Source organism: Sebastes fasciatus, chromosome 10 (genome assembly GCF_043250625.1).
Source record: "Sebastes fasciatus isolate fSebFas1 chromosome 10, fSebFas1.pri, whole genome shotgun sequence".
In the NCBI taxonomy this organism is placed as follows: domain Eukaryota; kingdom Metazoa; phylum Chordata; class Actinopteri; order Perciformes; family Sebastidae; genus Sebastes; species Sebastes fasciatus.
This window is the reverse complement of record NC_133804.1, coordinates 32,232,820-32,254,120: the sequence shown is the minus strand read 5'-3', so window position 1 is coordinate 32,254,120 and position 21,301 is coordinate 32,232,820. Positions and strand designations below refer to the sequence as shown.

Below are 21,301 nucleotides of genomic sequence, written 5' to 3'. Positions count from 1 at the left end.
AAAAATACAAGGAGATGAAAATTGAAAATCATTTAAAATGAATATAGTGCAGAGTAACTCCAGTAGCTTAGTCTATGAAAGTGCACTGTGTGCATTATTATCTGTCCTGCAGACCGTCCTCCTTTGACCTAACCTGGTTAAATAAAGGTTAAATAAATAAAAAAAATAGATAGATAGATAGTAACTTTATTGATCCTGAGGGAAATTCAAGTTTCCAGCATCACAGTTCCATAGTGCAAAACATGTTAGTAAAAAAGTTAGTGGTGCAAAGTACAAAGTACAAAAACAAATACCAGATATAAAAAATAAAAGGAGATGAATAAACTGTTAAAAGTGAATATAGTGCAGAAGAGACTGTTAAAAATGAGTATAGTGCAGGGTAACTCCAGTAGCTTAGTCTATGAAAGTGCACTGTATGCATTATTATCTGTCCTGCAGACTGTCCTCCTTTGGATTAACCTGGTTAAATAAAGGTTAAATTAAAAAAATGAAACAGTAGTAATTCACCATATTTTTTAAATCACTCTACTCTTCTTCATGAGGCAGAGAAGGGTACTGGGAGTTCCTTCCTGTGTGTGTCGAGGGGCGTGAACATCTTCTGTGAAAAAGAAAGGGACGCGTCTCTGATTGGTTGACGTCATGATTGACAGCAGCCCTCAGCCAATCAGACGCCTCCTCCGCCAGAAATGCCGTTTTTTTCTGCCGGTTCTAGAAAACCAACCACGAGTTGTCGTCGTGTGGGAGAATCCATCTTGAAGAGAGAGCTCTCCGGTTGTGTGTGAGACCAGTAAGCAGGTTTTTCCTACTTCTTTAAGCTTGGTTTTTCAGTTCAATTATATTGTCACGTAAGTACCCCTGATTATTGTAGTATCATCGTTGCATTTATAGGTATATTTAGATGATAAATGTGTAATTAAAGAGAGGCCTTGTTGTGCAGCGGCTAGTGCGGCCTTTTGCATTACGTAACTGCGAATTAGAGTTGTGCAGTCCAGGCTACGGTTTTATTACATTTATGCACTTTTATGCACATATTTTCCATTAATCTTTTATAGCTTTAAAACATATTTTTACCGGGTGCTTAAATGTGTTTTTATATAAGTTCGCGTTTTGCCATTTTCTTGCGGCCGCGGTAATTTTTCTATGAATGTATGGCGGTCAAAATGGTGGGGACGGTTTTACATGGGGCACCGCGGAAAAAAAAGCGAAGCGTTAAATAGCATAAGGAGTTATTATATAATTAGTAATTTCAAGTTGATTTTATTTATGTTTAGATGGCTTTTAATAGCGCTCAAACATGCCTGATTTTTTTTATATGAATGTATGGCGGTCAAAATGGTGGGTGGGGAAGGTTTAAGAAGGGGCACCGTGTGGAAAAAGGCGAAGCGTTAAATGGCAAGAGGGGAATTATTATATAATCATTAATTTTAACTTTACATTCTTTATGTTTAGGTAGATTATAATAAAAAACAAACATGTCTGATTTTTTTATGAATGTATGGCGGTCAAAATGGAGGTGGGGAAGGTTTAAGAAGGGGCACCGTGTGGAAAAAGGCGAAGCGTTAAATGGCTGTTATATAACCGCTAGATTGATATGCTGTGTTTTAGGTAGCCGTTATAGCGCCCTCAAACATGTCTGAGACAGAGCAGCAGTACATGGAGACGTCAGAAAACGGCCACGAAGTCGACGATGATTTTAACGGCGCCGACCACACCGAGGAGGCGAACGAGGAGGAGGAGGAGGAGAGAGCCGTGAACGACTGCGGAGAGCAGCAGCAGCAGCAGCAGGAGGAGGAGGAGGAGGAGGAAGAGGAGGAAGGCGGCGGCGGCGGCGGCGGAGGAGCGGGGCTCGACGCCGACGGGAACTCTCAGAACGGAGGCACGGAGGGCGGACAGATCGACGCCAGCAAGGGAGAGGAGGATGCCGGGTGAGTTAGTGTGTAAACTGTCGAGATTTGTAGTAAAAAGCAGTCGTGTGAGAGGTTGGCCATGTTTCTTTGTTCAACCGGCCTTTGTTGGCGCCATATGCAGAGTGGAGGGGGGATGGGCGGCTCTGAGCCTGAGAGACAGGGAGTAGGGATCACACCTACAGCCTGCAGAGAGAGAGGGGATCTCTAGATGTGAGATTGTAATGCAGATTGTAATGCAATTTTTTTTTTGTTGCATTTTTTAATTAATCTTGTGCATTAGCTATATAGCAATTGTAGCCTGCCTACGTCATCGGGTCAACAGATGTTCGGGAACAGTGTGTACATTTACACCCCCAATCCCCTCCTCCTACTCAACAGCACCCCCCCCAGCAACCACGGCCATATATATATAAAGTTAAAGGGTAATGTAATGCTAAACATGTCCCCTTTAGGAATGTCACGGTACCAAAAATCTAGTAGTTTGATACCAATTCGATACCACGGTAAAAAAACAAACCACAAAACAATAAATCCCATTTAATTCAACACGCACTCCTTTTATTAAAACATTTTTTTAAAAAACAGGCATGTCTTAAGTAATAAATAAAAAGAAACGTCTACGTTTATTTTATAATATATATATATAAAGTTAAAGGGGGACTGCATGTTAGGGATGTCATGGTTCCAGAAATCTAGTAGTCGATACCAATACCAGTGAATTTACACAAGGCTCGATACCACGGTAAAAAAAAAATCATGTAATTCAACACGCACTCCTTTTATTAAAACATTTTAACATTACAAAATATATATAAATAAATTTAAAGGGGGGCTGCATGCATGTTAGGGATGTCACGGTACCAGAAATCTAGTAGTCGATACCAATACCAGTGAATTTACACGATTCTCGATACCACGGTAAAAAAAACAGAAACTTTAAGCTATATAGCAACTGCAGCCGGCCTCTACGTCATCGGGTCAACAGATGTTCGGGAACAGTGTGTACATTTACACCCTCCTACCCAACAGCACCCCCCCACCTCCACGGCCATATGTATATATAAATTTAAAGGGGGGCTGCATGTAGGGATGTCACGGTACCAGAAATCTAGTAGTCGATACCAATATCAGTGAATTTACACAATTCTTGATACCAATTCGATACCTAGCTTAAAAAAAAAAAAAAATCCCATGTAATTCAACACGCAGTCCTTTTATTAAAACATTTGAACATTACAAAAAACAGAGGCATGTAGCCTTTAAGTAAGAAATAAAAAAGAAACGTCTTATTAAAATTGCAAAACAGAACAGTTGCATGTAGCCTTCAAGTATTTAAAACAAACAATATTGTCTAGATGTCTGCCTTTGAGGTGCTTTACTAAATTGGAAGTATTTCCTCCTTTGGAAGAAAAGTACGACGGCACCATTACTGCACCGCATACTGTTTTTTGCGAATCTATTACTCCTTGTAAATCCACCTCGAACGCAAAGTACTTCCATACCAAACTCTTAACGAGTTGAGCGGAGGTAGCGCTGCAGCAGCTGCCATCTTTCACGTCTCGTGTTGATGTTTTTTTCCGTGCTGTTTTGGCGTTCTTCATCTTCCTTCATTTCACGGCAGATGAGAACACTTGTAAGCGTATGCTGCCCCCATTAGATCTGGAAGAATCGCATCTCCAGTACCAAATGACCATTACAGGCATCCTTCGGTATCGAAGAAAACGAGTACCGTCTCATTTTTATAATTTTGGTACCAAGGTATCGGTTCTCGTGACATCCCTACTGCTTGTAATGCTGACCATGTCCCTTTTGCATGTGTCTCTCTCAGGAAAATGTTTGTTGGCGGTCTCAGCTGGGAGACGAGCAAGAAGGATCTCAAAGATTACTTCACTAAATTCGGTGAGGTGACGGACTGCACCATAAAGATGGACCAGCAGACGGGCCGGTCAAGAGGCTTCGGATTCATTCTCTTTAAAGACGCGATCGCTGTGGATAAGGTGAGTTGGGGGACACAAATTATGTCGCAAAATATTAAAGTGTTTACAAAGCAATTTTTAAAATGTTTTGTGTATTTTTTTTTTTGTAGGTTCTTGAACAGAAGGAGCACAGGCTAGATGGGCGTGTCATCGACCCCAAGAAGGCCATGGCCATGAAGAAGGATCCAGTCAAGAAAATCTTTGTGGGAGGCCTTAACCCTGACACCTCAAAGGAAGTCATTCAGGAGTACTTCGGGACATTTGGAGATGTACGGTGTTAGATTGATTCGTCTACAAGTTATTGAATGCTTACGATATTGGCTGCTTCAGTGTTTTGTTTCTTCTCTCGTGTAGGTCGAGACCATTGAGCTCCCGCAAGATCCAAAGACAGAAAAGAGGAGGGGATTTGTATTTATCACGTACAAAGACGAGACTCCCGTCAAGAAGGTGATGGAGAAGAAATACCACAACGTCGGCGGAAGCAAGGTAACGGCATACAACACAATACTGATGATGTACTGTAGTTTCATGAATTTTTTGTAGAAGTCGCGTCACAATGCATGTAATGTGCTCTTGTGTGTGTGTGGTGTTACAGTGTGAAATAAAAATAGCCCAGCCCAAAGAGGTCTACCAGCAGCAGCAGTACGGCGCCCGTGGATACGGAGGACGCGGCAGGGGCCGTGGAGGTAAGCAGCCCTTTTAATTTGTGTGTGTGTATACCAGCAAAATCTTATATTTAAAACCACTCAACCGGTAGACTTTTGAATTTGTGCCGATTAACTTGCCTGAGTCCTGTGTGCTGGAGAGTTGTGACAAAGGACCTCACCTGTTGTTTCTAGGCCAGGGCCAGAACTGGAATCAAGGTTACAACAACTACTGGAACCAGGGATACAACCAGAACTATGGCTACGGACAGCAAGGCTACGGATATGGCGGCTACGGCAACTATGACTACTCTGCTGGTTATTACGGCTATGGGGGTGGCTACGATTACAGTAAGCGATAAGTGCCCCCCGGGAAAGCAAAAAGAATGAGAGAAACTTTATTTTCTTGGTCCTCCTTGTTGTACAGAAGAACTCAGTCCCTTTTTCTCTTGTCCTCCAGACCAGGGCAATACAAGCTATGGGAAAACTCCAAGACGTGGAGGCCACCAGAGTAGCTACAAGCCATACTGATCACACGTAGTGCAGGTATGCATTTTTGCATCATCCGTGGTAGTATGAGAACATAGCTGTAACCATTGGTGCCTTTTTTGACCCCAAAGATCTCCATCTACTCTAAATCCATTCAAGCATTGTGGTGGGGTTAGGGTAGGCTGTGTTGTGGGGTCTGTGATCATTTAAAGATGGATTCATTCCACCTGTCAGCCATCTTAAGATGCATCTCTACTACTTGATCAATAAGGGTTGAGTTGGTGGTGGTTGAGAACAGGAATAAGGACCGTTTCACCTTTCACCAGGGTGCTAGGTGTAATAGCTAGCGGTCGTGCCCCCCTCCCCCCCCCCAAAGTGTGTCTGTCCATTCACTGACCTGTCAAACTCATTCATGCACCTGTCTGTCTTTGTGTAACTGCATGCCATATTTGGTTTATTCTCAGTAACGTTAAGCACCGTGTTTTTCTCTTAAGGTCTAAAGTAAATAAGAAAAAGAGATCCATGGTCTGACCACAACCAACATGGGCTCTGGCTTTTCCTTTGGAGTTGGCAGAAATTTGGACTCATGCTCCATATGTACAGATCAAGTGAGGAACTGGGGAAGCAAATGTCACTTTTCCACTTTTTATTTTATATTGTTTTGTGTCCATTTACATTTCCAGTGATGGAAGTGTTATTTTTACTGTACTTTTTGGTACCTTTTTGAATCTAATGTATTGTATGGTTGTATTTTTACATGTCTACTGGATTTACAGATGAGCAGGAGCAAGAGCTTTTAAAGCTCACAAATAAAACATTTTTTCTTTTTTTTTCTTTTTTTTCTTTTTGGTGTTTCTAGATCTTTTAGTTATTTTTCTCCCGTGCTGAATGTTGGATGCAAGTTGCATGGCTTCAGATGTGGGGTGAGGCAAAAAAATAAGGGATTTAAACTAATCAAAGGGTTCATTGTAAGCGTGTCAAGTGAATGTTTGCAGATGGCCTAGTAGACGAAGACAACCAGCATCTATTTTTTTTTTTTTTCTTTAAGCTTTTAAGGAGATTCTTCCCCCATCATGTCTGCAATTTTAAGTGGCTTTACTAGTGTTATTCAACTGAACGCAAGCCTGTTAATGTAAGAGGGTACTCCCTCTCTCACTGGAAACTCATTCCTCTAGTGTCTTGGGCAAATTGGTAGAAATAAACTTTTGGTTTATATTACACACGGATCCTTTTGTTATTATTTTGTAAAGTTAATGTTAAATGTTTTGTACTGTTAAATGGCTTGCTTGTTTTTTGTCTTGAGAGTAATGTTAACACCTCTACGGATGCCAGCTTTGGAAGCTGTGGGAGAGGGCGTCACTACCGGCAGGATAACTGGCTGAGTGTTAATACCCACCCCACTAGATGTGAAAACTGCGGTACTTGAGCGTTTTTAATGAATATGACCAGGAGTTATAAAGATAGGTGGTCTGGTAAGTGCTTACCTCAACCATACTGTGTATTGAGAACATGTTGCCGATCAGTGTTGTATGGTGGGACTAATTATCATTTCAAATCATGCTGCTGTGGGTAAAAGAAAGTAAGAGTCACTATTGTTTAAAAAAACGAATGCTTTATTAGTTTCTTGATAAAAATAACTCCTTGTGGGAGTTCATTAGTGTCACGTTAGCATCTTGTGTATTGGTCTTTCATCAGTGAGGCGACTGCATCTCCTCATTTTACTGAAGTGATTCCTTTTAAAAAGGCACTGAACACCTGGGGGGGACAAAAGATGTACAATGATCAACTTAAAGGTTGCATGGCTTTAAATGGTTAACTGCCATTTAAAATCTACTGCCACCACTTTATATCATAGATTTGATATGAGAATGTACTAATAATACACCCCTCATGAGTCCTAGTCCATTTCAAAAACGAGTCCCCACAGTTAAAGTGGAAGATGGCAACATGTTCTGCAAAGTGAAATGAATGAACTTGTTTGATCTACTGGAACCTCAAGTATAAAAAATTCACATCTCTACCTCTGAACTTTATGAATGTGAACCATCTGACGATGTCTGATGCAATTAAAAAAGTTTTTCTACAGGTTTAAACAAACCTTAGATGTCTTCCTTTTCCAGTTTTAAATGTCACTGGCTTCCATGTCTGTGAAAACAAGAAAAGTTATTCTACACTTTTATATAAAAAAATGTGTGGTATGAAGTCTTTTATAGGCATCTTTCAGTGTTCAGACTCTTATTACAAAGTAAACATACTGGAGTAACAGCTGTAGACTGAAAGGTGGTGTTTTGTGGAGCTAACCTGTGAGGATGCGGTCGATACATTGTACCACCAGGTCAGCGTCCTCCATACTGAAACACATGGGAGGTTTAAACTTCACCACGTTTTCCCAGGGGCCGTCTGTGCTGACACAGATTTTATCCTCCTCCTTTAACCTAATTTAAAAAAGGGACATGGAGTTAAAATCATAGAACACCATTTGTCTATAAGAAAAATCAAGTTAATTGCGAAACTACAACCAATAATTGCTGCATTGCACTCAAAATCCAATACCTCTTCACCACCCGAGCTGCTGTCTCTGTGGCCGGAGTCTTCTGCTCTCGGTCTGTAACCAGCTCGAGACCCACAAACAGGCCTACGCCTCTGTTCAAAACAAATAATAGAAAAACATCTTCAAAATTGGGGGTTTACATACACATGAATACACTGAATATCATTGAGTGAATAGTGATTATCTGAACGCTTCAGTTTCTGCTTAATTTATATGAATAATTGTTATATCATACTACATTTTCCGGTTTAACAAGGTAGCTGTAACGATGGGCTTGTCTTGGCGTGGCTCAGGGATACAAAATGTCTTTTAATAGGCCATTCTCACAGAAGACATAGTCGGAAAACCACGGCTGTTAATAATAAAATGAAAGAATAATAAATACTATGACTAACATGTGCTTTTCCTACTAAGATGAGTCAAAATGTCTGCTGTGAAAGTAGGCCTGGGACACGCACTGCTAGAAAAATGTATCCCAAAATGGATTCTTGTGTTTGTGGGGATATGGGCTCTTTTTTTACATTTTGCATACCTAAAAAATCACAATATTTCTAAACCCAACAGTCTCTCTACAATGTAGTCTCAGTTAATAAGCATGTGATGGTGCATATACACATAACTCTCAATCCTGAGCACTGAACCTATAAGTTGTTCCACCACAACATGTGCAAGTCATAGAAATGTTGATAAAGTGCTGTACATGCACAGACTGTCCTGTCTTATCAGCTAAGATAAGTGAAAACATGTACCAAGTGCGTGTTGGAATTGAATTCTTGTTGACAGTGAAATGGTGGTATTAGGTGACAACTTAATGGTCAGACTTCATGCTTTTCATTCATTTTAATTTATTTTTCCAAATCTGATTTAGTGCCATGGACTCTTGAGAATAGAATAGTATTGGCCTTTATTTTGAAGGGGCCTGAGTGTCTCCATCCTTACCTGACATCGCCGATTATTTGATGCCGTGTTTGCATCTTTGTGAGCAAACCTTTAAGATGTGCTCCCACCCTGGTGGCGTTTCCTCTCAGGTCCTCTTTCTCTATCACGTCAAGTAGTGCCAGGCCAATTGCACAGGACACTGGATTCCCTCCGAACTGCATAAAGTTAGAGACAAAACTTCATCTCGATATATGCATGCTTATTAACCAGAGGTAGTTCAAACAGATTTCAACAGAAACTTGTTAGCAATCGACTTTAAGAACTCTAATTAATGATGTATGTTTTATGTAGCAGCATAGTGTTAAATGAAGTGGCTAAATGACAACTTGAGAAGTGAACGACAGTCGTCAACACAAGTCAGTGATCAACATAACCACCAACAGAAAAAACATACATTTTTTACTTTTATTTACCTTAAAGAGGACCTATTATGCTTATTTCCAGGTGCATACTTGTATTTTGGGTTCCTACTAGAACATGTTTACACGCTTTAATGTTAAAAAAAAAAAAGATTTATTTTTGTCATACCAGCATCTCTTTTCACCCTCTGTCTCTTGTCCGGTAACAAGTAACAAATGTGTTACTTGGTGACATCACCACGTTACAGAATAAAAGGCGGGACTTCAAGCGAGGCGTTTCAGGCAGTTCAGGAGCAGTGTTCCTGTGGGGGGAGAGTAACTCCCTTTGGTGTGGACTTTGTGATTTTGCAGGCGTTTTACATGCACCAAAAAAACTATATAACGCACTAAAGGAAAGAGAAGAAACATTAAAGCATATTTGGTCCCCTTTAAAGGCTGCTTTTAGAGAGTCAAAGTCCCGCCTCTTCCGGTGACCCCATGGGACCTTATTTCGGAAGACCCCCCCCCCCCCCCCCATCTCTTGAAAAGCCCAGACTGCTCTAATTGGTCAGCCTGTCCACTCTGTTGTGATTGGTCAACCGCACCAAGCTCTTCAGACTCCGCTCCAGCTCCGCTCGAACTAGCTTTGTTTGAAGGCGTGCCAAACTAGCCTCTTGGAAAAATGTGTTTCTTGGTGACATCACCACGTTACGGAAGAAGAGGCGGGACTTCAAGCAAGGCGTTTCAGGCAGTTCAAGAGCAGTGTTTCTGTGGGGGAGAGTAACTCCCTTTAGCGTGGACTTTGTAACTTTGCAGACCTTTTACATGCACAAAATCTACATAACACACTTAAAGGAAAGGGACAAAGCACAAAAGCATAATAAGTCCCCTTTAAAATACACTATCTTTGTGTAACTGACATCAGTTCAGTAATAATAATAATAATAGGACTACTATGATATCACATTATACTGAGAATGATTTATGCATTCCTTATTACACAAAGGCACCCTAGCTGCCTCTGCTATAGATACCAACTTGAAGAAGTCATTCATATTGTGTTTAGGCTAGCCCTATGGAGACCTGTCCAGGGTGTACGCTGCCTTCGCCCAATGTTAGCTGGGATCGGCTCCAACCTCCCGTGCGCGACCCTTAATAGGATAAGGGGGTTACAGATAATGGATGGTTGGATGTGTTGAGGCTACTGTATAGTCACCGTATTGAAGTACTCCACTCCATTGGCTGTGAAAGCTCCGGCTATCTCTGCGGTGGTCACCACACACGCCAGGGGATGTCCGTTGCCCATCGGTTTACCCATGGTCACTATGTCGGGACAGAAACCCTCCCCCTGCAGCTGGAACGCCCAGAAGTGACTCCCCACGCGTCCGAAACCCGTCTGCACCTCGTCTGCCACAAACACTCCACCGGCAGAGCGCACGTATCTGTAGGAGAGAGACGCACCACGTCACCACTATTGTACATGTGGCTGAGCAGAATCTGAAAAATATTAGTCACACCACTCACTCTGCAACTTTAGCTGAGTATCCTTGGGGCAAGATGATTTGTCCTCCAACACTTGGCAATGATTCGGCAAAGAAGGCAGAGATCTGTGGGGGAAATGTAGTGAATAAGTAACAAATGGGCATGTTTGTTACAGCATTATACATTTTCTTTAAGGGTCCCATATTGTAAAAAGTGAGATTTTCATGTTTTTTACATGATAAAGCAGGTTAAGTGCTTTATAAATACTGTTAAACTATCAAAACGCTCGATATACGAAGAAATACACACAGCCCCTATTCAGAAATTGTGCGTTTGAAACAAGCCGTCAGGATTTCTGTCCATTTGTGATGTCACAAATATACAATATTTAGACCAATTACACGGTTTTAAACTTAAACATTCTAAATGTGTCTCAGTTTTTTCCTGGTTGCAGTGTATGTGAATAACATAAGCTGACAGGAAGACATGGACCCCAACTGTTGCCTAGCAACGCAATTCCATTGAAATGCACTAAAACGGAGCGTTTCGACAGAGGGTTAAATACAGGTATATTCAGGCAGACAGTACGAGGAAAATAATGTGTTTTTTTAACATTACAGCATGTAAACATGTTCTAGTAGAAACACAAAATACAAGTATGAACCTGAAAATGAGCACGATATGGGACCTTTAAAACATTATGCTGATTTTATTCGACTGCGTTACAGTGCAGGCTACCTTACGACCTTTCCTGTGCACCTCCTCTATTACGTCTTTCACTGCATCCGCGTATGCTTGGCCCGGGTTGGGGTGATCCTCTGTGTATATGCCTCTGTAGGTGTCTGGTAAGGGCGCCTATAGGAAGATGAAACACATTCTTTCAGATAGGCAGGAGTCCACTGTTGGTCAGTAGCAGCTGATGAAATGATGGGATGGTTCGTATAAATGTACACACCACATGAACCCATTCTTTCTGTCCCGCCAGTTTCCGGAACTTGTAAGGACTAATGTCGATGAGGGACATTAGATGCCCGTGGTATGCACTGGTATAAAAGAGAGTTCATTGTAATTGATAAGCAGGTGTATTGTCAGAGAGGGTGTATGCATTGAAATAGAACTGAATACTCACTGGTCAAGCACAACGACATCCTCATGTTGGGTGTACTGCTGCGCCAAGCGTAGGGCGAGATCATTGGCCTCTGACCTGTCACAAGAACAGATGTGAAACCACTGGAATGGTACTATAGGAATACCTTTCTTTGTCAACTACTTACCCAGAGTTAACAAAGTAGAAGACACTCAGTTTCTCAGGCAGGCTGGCAGCCAGCCGGTCTGCATACATGACTATGTTGTCGTGCAGGAATCGTGTATTTGTGTTCAGGAGGTCCATCTGTGCAGCTGCAGCCTTTGTAATGCTGGGGTGACAGTGGCCCACTATAATAATAAAAAAAAATCACACTGACACATAAAAAACCTCCTGCCATATGTTTTTATAAAGGTAATAAATGGACTTTGCACTGCATGATATGAAGTGTTTTACCATGGTGAACGTTGCTGATGCAGTCCAGATATTGCATGCCATTTTCATCAAATAGATATTGTCCTCTTGCTCTCACTATTTTCACAGGCTCGTCTGAATAAAATAGTCTACATGACTGCCTGTAATTAAAGAAATCACGACGTGTCAGTGAGTTGCACGGAAGTAAACTGTGCACAATATGTCTGCCAACAATTGCATGTCTTTTACATACCCGATTAATCTCATCCTCATTGCAAGAGTTTCTTCTTTCCTGAGTTTTTCAGCTGCCATGTTCATTTAGTGTGTAAAGTATACTAAAAACTACTGAAGCAGTGAAGGAAGAGCTCTCCAAAGGTCGCCAAGTTAAAGTGGTACGTCAGATTACTCTGCTTTCTGCTTAGTCTTGACATCCACTGCACATGCGCACATGGTAGATCTGGACTCACCCATTTAACAATATATATTTTTTTATTGCAAATATAGGTAGACTATCTAAATTATATATGCATTACATTATTCTATTTAAATCATAAATAAACAACCTTTATTTGCAGTTTGGTCTGTTTTCTAACATGGTGTGGCTTTATTTTGAAGGGCTCAACTATGGGGGTGTTTACAAGACAGAGACGTCCAAAATAAATGCAATATATGTTGTTAAAATTGTAATTTCTATTGGGAACACGTTAAAAAAGTAATATTAGAAACGTATGAGCTTTACAAGCATTATGGGACTTTCTTCAAATTGTGTTTTTTTTAGAAAGTGTATTCAAAACCCCCCTCTGTATTGGTATGCTCCAAAGGCTATAAATACTCCTCTAAACTGCTCCCCTCAGATATAAACTATATAATGACTGGCTTTTCCAAAAAGTTTTTTATATACATATATTTTTCCTTTTTTTTCTTTCTCTTCCTTTTCCTCATAACAAACTAAAATAAAATGAATTATGGATAAAACAAAATGGAAAGATAAATTAAAGAAAGAAAGAAAAATAAATAAAGAAAAATAGATAAATAAATAATAAAAAATGAATAAATAAAAAAGAAAGACAGAAAAACTTTGAAAAAAGCGAACATAACTGGGCAAGATCAATATTGTGTTACTGTGTACAAGTGTGTGTGTGTGTTTGAGAGGGGTGGGGGTGGCTGGCTGTCAGTGAGGGTGCAAATCAAATTAAGCCAAGATTAAAAAGAATAAGATAAAATAAAGTAAAATAAATATAAATAGGTAGATAAATAGAAGTAAAAGAATGATGGCTAAAAGGATGGTGTTTATTGTGTATAATTTTCAATATTTTATTTGTTCTTGTTCTGTATGCACCTTGTCCGTTTACTCTAATTCAATAACCTATGAGCCATGTTGTTTGTAAATTTGAATTTGTTCAATAATATATATATATATATATATATATATATATATATATATATACTATATTAGTATATTTATATCATAAATAAACTACATTTATTTGTCATTTTGATCCTTTTTCATGTTATGCTGTGGCTTTATTTAGAATGGCTCAACTATGGGGGTGTTAACAAAACAGAGACGTCCAAAATAAGTGCAACATATGTTGTTAAAAATGTAATTTCAAGTAGGAACACGTTAAAGAGATTATATTAGAAACGTATGCGCTGTATAAACATGATGTGGTTTTCTTAAAATTGCGATTTTTTTTGAGGCAGTGTATTAAAAAAAAACAACCTCTGTAATGGTATGCTCCAAAGGCTATAAATACTCCGCTGAACCGCTGCCTGTCCGGTGCGCTGTGTGCAGCTTCGGTTGCTAAGGAACCAGCAGGTAACACATCAGCTGTAGCATGCTAACATGCTAACAAGCAAACACACTGCGTAACCAAAGCTAATGCTACAACTAATGCATTTATACATTAACGTTGTGTATCGTTACATGTATTAACACCAGTTGTCGTGTTGTAGTCTAACTGTATCACGGCTTCAAACCGTTACAATGACAAGCCATTGAACCGTTAGCTTAGCATGTAAGCTAACTAGTAGTCTTGTTATCAGCTAGCCAACAAGCTAACATGCTAACAGCTCTGTGCTGCATCGTGCTGCTGAGCTAGCTCACTATATATGCTGTGCTCACCAGCTAAAGTGTGTGTGAGTTTAAGCCAGTAAATGTAGCCCAATGTTATTACAAAGTCCTATATTGTCAATGACAAACAGTTAGCTAATGTTGGAGTTTTAATTGGCTGTTTTTCTGTAGATAAGCTGCACAACACTGCCTTAAACATATTTATTGGTTTGCATGTTAGTAAAAGGCCAGAACTACTTAATTAATAGTGTTTTGTGCTAGATGTGTCTATGTACCATATCATTCATTTGTAGTGTCTGATTTAGATTTAGCCAGTCAATATAACTCAGTGTTATTACACAGTCCCACATTGTCAATGACGAACAGTTAGCTACCTAAAGTTGGAGTTTTAATTAGCTAGCTGGTTTATGTAGATAAGCTGGGCAACACTGCCTTAAACTTATTTATTGCACGTTAGTAAAAGGCCAGAACTACTTAATTAATAGTCTTAATTAATGTGTTGTGCTAGATGTGTCTATATATCATTCATTTGCAGTAATGTTAAAGTTTGTAGACATGATTGTAAAGTTGTAAATGAGCTGGTGGTTGACAGCTCTGAGCAAATTGAGTCAGAGGTTTTAACAGTGGTTGAGGCTACAGGATGAGGTTTAGCCTGTGCCTTCTGTGTCTTGTGGCATGTGGATCTCTAGGCTAGCATATAGCACCATGTTTGCCACAAGGAGGAAGGCCCTGGAGGCCACATCTGACTGCCAGCAGCAGCAAGTGTTGAGTAGGACTTCAGATTATCATTTGAAGTTGATAAACATCATGTTTCATTATATTACTCAAAAGTAAGATATAGCTAGCTGTGTTTTGGTAGATAAGGGCAAGCTGAGCAACACTGCCTTAAACTTATTTATTGGTTTGCACGTTAGTAAAGCAACACATCCTACTTATTTAATAGTCTTAATTAATAGTGTTTTGTGCTAGATGTGTCTATATATACACCATATCATTCATTTGTAGTAAGTTTGTAGACACGATTTGTTAAAGTGAAAGTTTTAACTGAGCTGGTGGTTTGACAGCACTGAGCTCTGAGCAAATGGAGTCAGAGGTTTTAACAGTGGTTGAGGCTACAGGATGAGGTTCAGCCTGAGTCTTCTGGCATGTGGATCTCTAGGCTAGCAATGTAGCACCATGTTTGCCACAAGGAGGAAGGCCCTGGAGGCCACAAATGAGTGCCAGCAGTCAAGTGTTGAGTAGGACTTCAGATAAAAAAAACAAAAACATTTGAAGTTGATAAAGATTATGTTGTCTGGTTTTGGGTGTCAGCTGTAAATGTGCTCCAGGTTTTTGCACTTTTTTAAAAGAGCAGTGCAAAAAGGCTAAAAGGCCAGGTTCCATTTTAATGCAGTGGTTAGAGTTTCTGTTTTGTAGTTTCAGTTTGAGATATACATTTTTTTTTTTGTGCTGTGCAAAGGTTTGCTGGGATGGGCCGGTGCGGGTTAATCTTCAGAGATGTTTGTGGATTGAGTAACCATTAGATCTTAAAAGCTAACTGTGCCACTTGCAAAGGAAATATCAGAGGAATGTGTGTTAATGAAATGGGCATGCAGGCTGTTTTGTGGCCCTCTGCTTTACATCACACCATTTTGGCTTTTCCTGGGTAATATAAGCCCTTGAGACCTGGTCACTATTCTTTTGTCCCCCCCCCCCTTGCAAAGATACTATGGCATGCTTCCAACCCCTATCCCCATTCATTTTACACACACTTCCCCCATCTTTTCCCTTTTCGCCTCTCCCTCCCCCTTCCTTTTCACTTCTCAACTCTTGTCATTTGTGTTTATTGGACCCAACTGACTTTGATTGCTATGGCATTTCCCTAAAGTTTTTTTCACTCTGGACTGCTTGTTCTTTGAAATTTCACTAGGGCCATGTTTGTAGTCCCAATGAGAAATGGCCATGTTCACTGTGCATGATGGAATGTGAAGTGTTTCTTTGTTCTGGATCTCCTCTCGTCCATGTGTGCTCTCTCTCTGCCTCTGTGAACATGAACTTCTTCCTTTCATGTGTGCATGAGGCAGCACATAGAGCCTGGGTTGTGTATATTAATATGTGGTCAGTACTTGGAGTACATTTATTCAGACATTTTGTTCTTCTTTCTGTAGGCTTTTCTGCACTACCACATATATATGTTATAGCATGTTGGAGGAAAGTCCCCATTAGCAGATTTTACACTCCTATTGGACGGCTCTGTCTAGCAATTTATAAGCTACTGTTAAATCAATTTGATTTTTTTCAATGCAGTGCTTTCTCTGTAATGTGTGTGTGACCATTTTCAGTTAATCTTTGACATTGTTTCATACGGATCCCTTCTCATCTGTCCCTCTAGGTGGCATAAAAATGACGTTGGCATAGTGAGAAAGCTGGTCAGTCTGGCTGGTTGAGGTGTGGAGGGGACACCACAAACCACGCCAGGATTCTGACTAACACAATTTCCACTACCCTCAGTAAATCTCCTCATCATCTCCATGTCTGTCCCTGGACTGTAGCTACAATTATGGTGACGCTTATCACAGAGCAGCTCCGTAAGCAGAGTTTGGAAGAGCCTTATTACAAGGCTTTCTCGTTCAATGTGGTGAGTTGAATACAAAACTAATTTGTCCTTTTTAAAAGGCTTGTTTTTCCTTGATGCACTTAGTTTTATGGCTTCTGGTTTTTAAGTTATTATATTTCTGTTTCAGTCATTACCTGCAGTGGGCTCCAGTCCCACTGTCTCGTGGAGTGCTTGTAGATCGACACAAGGTAAGTTCATTGAATTAAGTGCAGTATTTGCAACCTTTAAGTGGGGAAATCTGTTTCATGTCTGTCTTTTGGCATTTTCAGAGACCAGCTCAGCTACACACCCATCATCCAAAGCTAACCTTCTGGGTGATTCCTGTGGACTAGACTCCCCATGGTGTCCTTCCCACTCTGGAGAACCTCTCCAGAGACCGGAGGTTTCTTTTACAAACCAGGCTTTCCAAAGCTCACCTCCACCACCACCTCCAAAACGCCACTGCCGGTCCCTCTCTGTTCCAGAGGACCTGTCTCGGTGTCGCTCCACCTGGCATCCTAGTGCATCCAAGGTTTGGACCCCGGTCAAACGTGGCTGCCGAAGTGGAGGAGCATCTAGTTCGAGCTCTGGAGCCAGCTCATTGCCACTTTGTGGTCCCAGTTCCTCTTTCACCTCTTCCTCCCTACACTCATCTTCTAGCCCTACCTTCTTTAGCCTAGCACTGTCCTCTGACTCCCCACTACCATGGAGCTTCTCATGGGACCCCTGTGACAAATTGAAAGGAGCCTGTTCTGCCTCCTTTGCTACTCCTTCCTCCTGCTCCTCCTCACCAGCCCCCCTGGTTTCTCACTCAGTGCTGCAGCGCCGCTTCTCCCTCTCCCCTGTGCACATTCAGGATGCCTCCGTGGTACTCCTGCCCCCCCAGCCCTCCCCTGCTTCTGCTTTGACATATGGCTGCTCTGGCATGGAACACCCGGCCCTGTCTCCGTCTCCCACTTCAGCCTGCAGCACGCCATCCTCCTCCAGGCGCGACCTGCACCCGGCGCTGCCGCGATGCCACTCGCAGCCTTGCGACATGCGCAAACCTCGCTTGAAGAGGCGCCATGACCCAGATGTTCTGCCCTGCCCCAGGCCAGGCCTTGACTTCAGCAAGATGACACAGGTGAGCAAGAAAGTCCAGTGGGCTTTAGGTAGTATGTATGTATATATTGAGATACGCATAGTTTATTGTATTGTTAAGTAATCAGCAGGCCTGGGTTCACTTGTGCCAATGTTTTCTTTCCTCTGGATGTTGGAGGGCAATAGTAGGCCTCTGGCAGTGCCACATCCCCCACGACTTGGCACTGCTAAACGTGGCCCCCACACCATCTCTTCATTATAGACCGGTGTTCATGTTGGGATGATTATTGAAGAAGTGGGCCCCCAGATTTGTTTCCATAAACCTGTCTCTGTCACGTGCAGTCAGGATTTGGTTCAGGGCTCTGTTTTTTTGTGCAGGCAAGAGAAGCATCTCAAGCCTCAAGCAGCAATTTTCCTATCTCCACTCGGCTATGATGCATTCTACTGAACGCCGTTCCAGCCAGTTTCACCCATTCATAATTACACTCCTGTCACTGGTTTCCCTGGTTGCAACTGCTTAGTAAAGCAAAACTAACTTACCACTTTTCCTTGATATGAGAAGTTCACAGGCTCTTTTTGCAAAATCTTTAAATGCAGACTTTTTCTGACAATTTGGGGAGCTTATTTTTAAAGGGACAGTTTGGCCCAAAATCAAAAATACATATTTTTGTATTGCTATTTATCAATCCTGATTGTTTTGGTGTGAGTTGCAGAGTGTTTGAGATATCAGCTGTAGAGATGTCTGCCTTCTCTCAACGATGGAACTAGATGGCACTCTGCTTGTGGTGCTCAAAGCGCCAAAATTATACATTTGTAAAACTCAACAGCGATGCCTCTTTACAGAAACCATGACCCGGTTTCTCAAAATAATCCACAGACCTTGTTGTGAGCGGTTTAATGAAGGAACTATTTTCTTTCTACCTAACTACACCCGCCAATCGAATCACTTTGCAGAAGGAAGTGTACATTTCGACTTGTGCTTGTGACTACGGTTGTAGTTGGTTAGAAAACAAGATAGTTCCTACATGAAACTGCTCACAACAAGGTCTGTGGATTATACTGACTAACCGGGTCATGATTTCTGGAAAGAGACGTTGCTGTTGAGCTTTTCAATGGTATTTTTTTGGCACTTTGAGCACCACAGTGCCATCTAGTTCAATTATAGTCGAGAGAAGGCAGACATCTCTACGGCTGATATCTCCAACACTCGACAACTCGCACCAAAACAATCTAGAGTGATAAATGGCACTACTACAGTTAAGAGGAATAATATGTAGTTTTAATTTTGGGGTGAACTGTCCCTTCAAATCAAATCAAATCAAATCAATTTATTTTTGTATAGCGTCAAATCACAACAGAAGTTATCTCAAGTTCACTTCTCACTTATTTTGCGCTAATATTATATCCCCAAGATGAACCACCCGGTACACACTTATCTTCTAGTTAGGTTGCTAGAAAGTTACAATATGTTGTCTTGCTGTATGTCAAATAGTTAGTCTGTTTCATATTTAATGGGATTAAATGCCATTTATGTAAATAACAACATTTTAAGCATCTGTAGTTTCCAGAGTTAATGCTGTTTAGTTTGATCCTTTGTTTGTCAGTCAGGTCACGTCACACATGTCAGCCAAGCCCATTAACTATCAGCTGATCTATACTTAACCAAAGAAACGGGCGCTGCCATCCATGCAGACTTCCTGGCATTGCCGTTGATGTCATCACCGCACCGCCTATGTTTTATTACCTTTTGGGTGTGGATCCTGGAGCAGCATTAATGAGCAATGAGAGTTAGACTGGGCCCCAGGTGTTTTTCCACATGTTGAATGCTAGAATTGTGACATGATAATAATCACGACTCTTCTTCTTCTCCTCTGTAGATTGGTAATCCCGAGAGCCTAGCGTGTGGTACAGGTGGCTGCATCTTTCCAGCGTCTTCCCAGGCAGAGCATCGCTCGGCCTTCTCCCCCGCCGAGATCCTGGGACGAGCCAGCATCGGACCACTAAGTGAAAGTGAAGAAGAGGAGGAGGAGGACGATAACAGAAAAAGGACTGCAATAGACGGAGGGCAAAAGATTGTTTTTGAAAGGGACTGCATAGAACTGGACTTGAACCTTATAGAAGAGAACTGACCACTCGCTGACGCTCCGAGTGTGATGACTGCGTTCATAACTATGTTAAGCACACCTAGTAGGCTTTGTGCGCTCTTCTGGCAGCGTCCTTGGGAACCTGCTGCCCTCCTAAGGCAACATGTCCAGAGTTCATAATCAAGAACCAAGCAATTAGAAGCTAATGAAATTACAATGATATGATTGTAACACTAGTTTTACTATTCAACATTTCACACAAAAAAAATATGTCACAGTGCCTGCCTATTCAACACACATAGGGAAATGTGCATGAGCAAATAAGCTAGTTTTCATGCACACAGACAATATTTTCATATTGATACAAGTCTTAATTTGTGTTAACCATTTTGTCTGCATCTTGATATCCTCATCAAAGAACTCTGTACACTGGAGTAAGCAGAATATTTGCTCATAAGTGATTTAAATACACATTTAAAAGTCAATAGATTATTGGAATAGAAGTAAGCATACTTCAGTGCCCCATCAGATACTTGCATAGTTTGTATTTGGTTCTCAGAATTTGAACATGACTACTGTATTTGAGCTGTTAAAGGTGCACACAGGTCAAAATACAATAGCCCAACCTACATAAGAATACTGATCTATATATAAATATAAATATAAATGCTCTCCTGTATGTTAAACATTCCAGGATTTTACTGATGTTCCTTAAATCCTTCACAGACCCTAAAGACAACATTTACTGCAGTTCTGTCATTGATTTACCTTTCTTTGTAGTAACTCTACATCATCTAAGGGAAAGTTTTCTTGTCCTAGCAGAACGGACCCTTCAACTTTTTGTTCATATGTTCTTTTTGGAGTTTACTCAATTGCTTGAACATAAAACTGACCTCGTCAACAACCACAATAATAATACTGCTGATACTGTAAACTGACCATGCCTTAAGCTTAAAACACAGAGTTCTTGGTGCTCTGGTCTTTTTTTCACAGCCAGACAATTTTTTTGCAATCTACATTTTTGCGCTGATTTCAGATATTTTTCGAACAGGTGGCACACATGCACTATAATAATAGTCATTTGAATTGATGCTGCAGCTGGACTCCATAGGGCACAATGTAATGTACTGTATGCACAGTGGTTAGAGTGAGTGCACACGTCGAGCCAATTCTGCGTGTTTGACAAAAGGCGGTGGCGATGCAGATGATTTGGTGGCCTTTCAGAAATGATTTTTTCATGTGTTTTCAGATGGAAATATTACTGTTGCACAATTTATGTACAAATAAAATTTAATAGAGAATGATATTTTTTTTTTTGAAAAAGTGTCTTGTCTTCCATTCACAAATAACTTATCCTGCTTGTAGTCAAATGAAAGGGGCACATCAGTATGAGGGGTGGAAGTAACAAAAAACAATTGATTAATAATGGAAGTGATGAAAAATGTATGTGAATTGAACAATAGAGCCATAAAAATTAAAGTGAAATGAAAAATGTAGTGATAAACAATCAAGTGACTTGATTGATTTGACCGAAACCGTCGTGATATGATGAAAACAGAACAGTGTTTCATCATATTCGCCATCTTGCATTCATCATTCACAACGCAAAATTATTTATTTATTTATCTATTTATAGAAAAAGAAAAAGGGAAGTGATGAAAATG

The 21,301-nt window shown here is 40.8% G+C and overlaps 3 protein-coding genes across 7 annotated transcripts; 2 read left to right on the top strand and 1 right to left on the bottom strand.

Annotated features, from left to right (window-relative positions):
• Positions 1-649: 649 nt before the first annotated feature.
• Positions 650-6,234, top strand: LOC141774739 (heterogeneous nuclear ribonucleoprotein A/B-like). Of its 4 annotated transcripts, none has more exons than XM_074647537.1 (9): positions 650-787; positions 1,606-1,925; positions 3,736-3,904; positions 3,994-4,152; positions 4,238-4,369; positions 4,479-4,569; positions 4,723-4,878; positions 4,988-5,073; positions 5,511-6,234. In XM_074647537.1, exons 2-8 carry the CDS (start codon positions 1,630-1,632, stop codon positions 5,056-5,058), a joined length of 1,074 nt encoding a protein of 357 aa, XP_074503638.1. In that variant the 5' UTR covers positions 650-787; positions 1,606-1,629; the 3' UTR covers positions 5,059-5,073; positions 5,511-6,234. The 4 variants fall into 4 exon arrangements, with proteins under 4 accessions (XP_074503638.1, XP_074503641.1, XP_074503639.1 ...); XM_074647538.1 differs by having other exon boundaries at positions 693-845; XM_074647540.1 differs by lacking the exon at positions 4,988-5,073.
• Positions 6,235-6,608: 374 nt separating this feature from the next.
• phykpl (5-phosphohydroxy-L-lysine phospho-lyase) lies at positions 6,609-12,327 on the bottom strand. The gene is made up of 13 exons (XM_074647532.1): positions 12,078-12,327; positions 11,867-11,985; positions 11,601-11,760; positions 11,456-11,530; positions 11,282-11,369; positions 11,065-11,181; positions 10,369-10,451; positions 10,061-10,286; positions 8,507-8,661; positions 7,570-7,659; positions 7,318-7,451; positions 7,115-7,161; positions 6,609-6,771 (listed from the first exon to the last, which is right to left on the bottom strand). The coding sequence occupies exons 1-12, from the start codon at positions 12,140-12,142 to the stop codon at positions 7,139-7,141; spliced, it is 1,335 nt and encodes a 444-aa protein (XP_074503633.1). The 5' UTR covers positions 12,143-12,327; the 3' UTR covers positions 6,609-6,771; positions 7,115-7,138.
• Positions 12,328-13,567: 1,240 nt separating this feature from the next.
• LOC141774736 (protein FAM53C-like) lies at positions 13,568-20,952 on the top strand. 2 transcript variants are annotated; one of them, XM_074647533.1, is made up of 5 exons: positions 13,568-13,643; positions 16,270-16,515; positions 16,622-16,682; positions 16,764-17,596; positions 19,431-20,952. In XM_074647533.1, exons 2-5 carry the CDS (start codon positions 16,438-16,440, stop codon positions 19,680-19,682), a joined length of 1,224 nt encoding a protein of 407 aa, XP_074503634.1. In that variant the 5' UTR covers positions 13,568-13,643; positions 16,270-16,437; the 3' UTR covers positions 19,683-20,952. The 2 variants fall into 2 exon arrangements, with proteins under 2 accessions (XP_074503634.1, XP_074503635.1); XM_074647534.1 differs by having other exon boundaries at positions 13,608-13,657.
• The last annotated feature ends 349 nt before the right edge of the window (positions 20,953-21,301 follow it).